Below are 4,727 nucleotides of genomic sequence, written 5' to 3' on the forward strand. Positions count from 1 at the left end.
CCTCCCCGACTCAGCCCAGCCCGGAACTTGCCGTGGCTGGGGAACGGGGGCCCCTTCTCCGGCCCCGACCAAACCCAGACACAGCCAGATGAGAGGAGCCTCTCCCCCCCAGCCCAGGTGCTGCTGCGAGGAGAGAGAGCTGGGGAGCAGTCCACTCTCTGCACTGTAGCCCCAGGGAGCCCCACTGCACCCCAAACCCATCATCCCCAGCCCCACCCCAGAGCCCGAAGCCTCACCCCGCCACATGAATTTTGTTATGTGCACCAATATGCAGGTGTCACACATCACCTCCATATTGGTGTACATAACAAAATTCATTCCACACATGGCTGGGGAAGAAACAGAGGACTGGTGCAGTTCCATGTTGGTGCATGCTCTGATATCCTGTGGCGGTGCAGAAGTACCATGAAGGTGTGTGATATCACAGCTTGTGTTTGTGATGCCTGACTACAGGGTTTGGTGTGTGTGGCGTTGGTACAGTGTCATGACAATGCACAGCATGAGGGGCATGTGGTGGCCGTTCAGTGAAGAGGTGGTGTGTGGTGGCTGTGTAGTGCCATGGTATCATGAGGCATTGGCATGGTGGTCGTGTAGTGACGTGATGTGATGGTGCAGCAATGTGCTGGTGCAGTGGCATAATGATGCAGTGTCATGATGGTGTGTGGTAACAGAGCAGTGGTGTGGTAGTGCCACGTGATGGTGCAGTGGAGTGGTGTGGTGACATGTGTTGGCGGTGCCGTGGTGTGTGTGATGGTGCGTTGGCATGGTGGCGATGGTGCAGTGTAGTGGTGTGATGGTGCAGCGATGCGGTGGCAGTGCAATGATGTGGTGTGATGGTGCGCTGGCATGGTGGTGATGGTGCAGTGTCGTGGCGTGAAGGTGCGGTGGCAGTGCAGTGATGTGGTGTGATGGGGGCTGGCGTGGTGGCGATGGTGCGGAGGCAGTGCAGTGATGTACTGGCAAGGGTGCGCTGGCGAGGTGGTGCAGTGACCTGATGTGATGATAGTGCGCTTTTGTGGTGGCGATGGTGCAGTGTAGTGGCGTGATGGTGCAGCGGTGCGGTGGCAGTGCAGTGCAGTGGTGTGATGGTGCAGCAGTGCGGTGGCAGTGCAGTGACGTGGTGTGATGGTGTGCTGGCGTGGTGGCACTGGTGCAGTGTAGTAGCATGATGGTCCGGTAGCAGTGCAATGAAGTGGTGTGATGGTACGCTGGTGTGGTGGCAATGGTGCAGTATAGTGGTGTGAAGGTGTGGTGGAAGTGCCATAACATGGTGTAATGGTGCGCTGGCATGGTAGCGATGGTGCAATCTAGTGGCGGTTCAGCGCTGTGGTGGCAGTGCAGTGATGTGGTGTGATGGTGTGCTGGCGTGGTGGCGATGGTGCAGTGTCGTGTCATGATGGTACGGAGGCAGTACAGTGACGTGGTGGCGATGGGGCGCTGGCGTGGTGGCGATGGTGCGGTGTCGTGGCGTGATGGTGCGGAGGCAGTGCAGTGACGTGGTGGCGATGGGGCGCTGGCGTAGTGGCGATGGTATAGTGTCGTGGCGTGATGATGCAGAGGCAGTGCAGTGACGTGGTGGCGATGGCGCAGTGTCGTGGCGTGATGATGCAGAGGCAGTGCAGTGATGTGGTGGTGATGGTGCAGTGCCGTGGTGTGATGGCGCGGAGGCAGTGCAGTGAGGTGGTGGTGATGGAGCGCTGGCGTATGGCGATGGCGCAGTATCGTGGCGTGGTGGTGCAGAGGCAGTGCAGAGACGGGGTGTAATGGGGGCTGGTGTGCTGGCGAGGGTGCAGTGAGGTGGTGGCGAGGGCGCAGAGTCGTGGCGTGGTGGTGTGGAGGCAGTGCAGAGACGTGGTGTGATGGGGGCTGGCGTGGTGGCGAGGCTGCACTGGTGTGGTGGCGATGGCGCAGTGTCGTGGCAGTGCGGAACCAGTGCAGTGACATTGTGTGATTGGGGCTGGCGTGGTGGCGAGGGCGCAGTGGCATGTCGTGGCGGTGCGGAGGCAGTGCAGTACAATGACGTGGTGGCAAGGGCGCGCTGGCACGGTGGCAAGGGCGCAGTGGCGTGGCGTAGCGGTGCGGAGGCAGTGCAGTGAGTGACGTGGTGGTGAGAGCGCGCTGGCGTGGTGGCGAGGGCGCAGTGGCGTAGCGGTGTGGAGGCAGTGCGGTGCAGTGACGTAGTGGCGAGGGTGCGTTGGCGTGGTGGCGAGGGCGCAGTGGCGTGGCGTGGCAGTGCGGAGGCAGTGCGGTGCAGTGACGGTGGTGGCGAGAGCGTGCTGGCGTGGTGGCGAGGGCGCAGTGGCGTGGCGGTGCGGAGGCAGTGCGGTGCAGTGGCGTGGTGGCGAGGGCGCAGTGGCGTGGTGGCGAGGGCGCAGTGGCATGGCGGTGCAGAGGCAGTGCGGTGCAGTGACGTGGTGGTGAGGGCGCGCTGGCGTGGTGGTGCGGAGGTAGTGCGGCGCAGTGGCGTGGTGGCGAGGTCGCAGTGGCGTGGCGGTGCGGAGGTAGTGCGGCGCAGTGGCGTGGTGGCGAGGTTGCAGTGGCGCGCTGGCGAGGGCGCGCTGGCGTGGCGGTGCGGAGGCAGTGCGGTGCAGTGGCGTGGTGGCGAGGGCGCCGTGGCGTGGCGGTGCAGAGGCAGTGCGGTGCAGTGGCGTGGTGGCGAGGGCGCAGTGGCGTGGTGGCGAGGGCGCAGTGGCGTAGCGGTGCGGAGGCAGTGCGGTGCAGTGGCGTGCTGGCGAGGGCGCAGTGGCATGGCGGTGCAGAGGCAGTGCGGTGCAGTGGCGTGGTGGCGAGGGCGCGCTGGCGTGGCGTTGCGGAGGCAGTGCGGTGCAGTGACGTGGTGGTGAGGGCGCGCTGGCGTGGTGGCGGGGGCGCGCTGGCGTGGTGGTGCGGAGGTAGTGCGGCGCAGTGGCTTGGTGGCGAGGTCGCAGTGGAGTGGCGGTGCGGAGGTAGTGCGGCGCAGTGGCGTGGTGGCGAGGGCGCGCTGGCGTGGCGGTGCGGAGGCAGTGCGGCGCAGTGGCGTGGTGGCGAGGTCGCAGTGGCGTGGTGGCGAGGGCGCAGTGGCGTGGTGGCGAGGACGCCGGGGCGTGGCGGTGCAGAGGCAGTGCGGTGCAGTGGCGTAGTGGCGAGGGCGCAGTGGCGTAGTGGCGAGGGCGCAGTGGCGTAGCGGTGCGGAGGCAGTGCGGTGCAGTGGCGTGGTGGCGAGGGCGCAGTGGCATGGCGGTGCAGAGGCAGTGCGGTGCAGTGGCGTGGTGGCGAGGGCGCAGTGGCGTGGCGGTCGGAGGCAGTGCGGTGCAGTGACGTGGTGGTGAGGGCGCGCTGGTGTGGTGGCGGGGGCGCGCTGGCGTGGTGGTGCGGAGGTAGTGCGGCGCAGTGGCTTGGTGGCGAGGTCGCAGTGGCGTGGCGGTGTGGAGGTAGCGCGGCGCAGTGGCGTGGTGGCGAGGGCGCGCTGGCGTGGCGGTGCGGAGGCAGTGCGGCGCAGTGGCGTGGTGGCGAGGTCGCAGTGGCGTGGTGGCGAGGGCGCAGTGGCGTGGCGGTGCGGAGGCAGTGCGGTGCAGTGGCGTGGTGGCGAGGGCGCAGTGGCGTGGTGGCGAGGGCGCAGTGGCGTGGCGGTGCGGAGGCAGTGCGGTGCAGTGACGTGGTGGTGAGGGCGCGCTGGTGTGGTGGCGGGGGCGCGCTGGCATGGTGGTGCGGAGGTAGTGCGGCGCAGTGGCTTGGTGGCGAGGTCGCAGTGGCGTGGCGGTGTGGAGGTAGTGCGGCGCAGTGGCGTGGTGGCGAGGGCGCGCTGGCGTGGCGGTGCGGAGGAGTGCGGCGCAGTGGCGTGGTGGCGAGGTCGCAGTGGCGTGGTGGCGAGGGCGCCGTGGCGTGGCGGTGCAGAGGCAGTGCGGTGCAGTGGCGTGGTGGCGAGGGCGCAGTGGCGTGGTGGCGAGGGCGCAGTGGCGTAGCGGTGCGGAGGCAGTGCAGTGCAGTGGCGTGGTGGCGAGGGCGCAGTGGCATGGCGGTGCAGAGGCAGTGCGGCGCAGTGGCGTGTTGGCGAGGGCGCGCTGGCGTGGCGGTGCGGAGGCAGTGCGCTGCAGTGACATGGTGGTGAGGGCGCGCTGGCGTGGTGGCGGGGGCGCGCTGGCGTGGTGGTGCGGAGGTAGTGCGGCGCAGTGGCTTGGTGGCGAGGTCGCAGTGGCGTGGCGGTGCGGAGGTAGTGCGGCGCAGTGGCGTGGTGGCGAGGGCGCGCTGGCGTGGCGGTGCGGAGGCAGTGCGGCGCAGTGGCGTGGTGGCGAGGTCGCAGTGGCGTGGTGGCGAGGGCGCAGTGGCGTGGCGGTGCGGAGGCAGTGCGGTGCAGTGGCGTGGTGGCGAGGGCGCGCTGGCGTGGTGGCGAGGGCGCAGGCAAGGCGGTGCAGAGGCAGTGCGGTGCAGTGGCGTGGTGGCGAGGGCGCAGTGGCGTGGCGGTGCGGAGGCAGTGCGGTGCAGTGGCGTGGTGGCGAGGGCGCAGTGGCGTGGTGGCGAGGGCGCAGTGGCGTGGCGGTGCGGAGGCAGTGCGGTGCAGTGACGTGGTGGTGAGGGCGCGCTGGTGTGGTGGCGGGGGCGCGCTGGCGTGGTGGTGCGGAGGTAGTGCGGCGCAGTGGCTTGGTGGCGAGGTCGCAGTGGCGTGGCGGTGTGGAGGTAGTGCGGCGCAGTGGCGTGGTGGCGAGGGCGCGCTGGCGTGGCGGTGCGGAGGCAGTGCAGCGCAGTGGCGT

At 68.3% G+C, this 4,727-nt stretch overlaps 1 protein-coding gene across 1 annotated transcript; it reads right to left on the reverse strand.

The window, feature by feature from the left end:
- Window positions 1-564: 564 nt before the first annotated feature.
- On the reverse strand, window positions 565-1,395 carry LOC119862444 (histidine-rich glycoprotein). The gene has a single exon (XM_038419167.1). The coding sequence runs from the start codon at window positions 1,393-1,395 to the stop codon at window positions 565-567; it is 831 nt and encodes a 276-aa protein (XP_038275095.1).
- Between the last annotated feature and the right edge of the window lie 3,332 nt (window positions 1,396-4,727).

This window comes from Dermochelys coriacea, chromosome 10 (genome assembly GCF_009764565.3).
Source record: "Dermochelys coriacea isolate rDerCor1 chromosome 10, rDerCor1.pri.v4, whole genome shotgun sequence".
Lineage (NCBI taxonomy): Eukaryota > Metazoa > Chordata > Testudines > Dermochelyidae > Dermochelys > Dermochelys coriacea.

Bases quoted from the DNA above. Each gene is read 5' to 3' on its own strand.
- LOC119862444 (XM_038419167.1), bottom strand. From the start codon at position 1,395: ATGACACGACACTGCACCATCGCCACCACGCCAGCACACCATCACACC.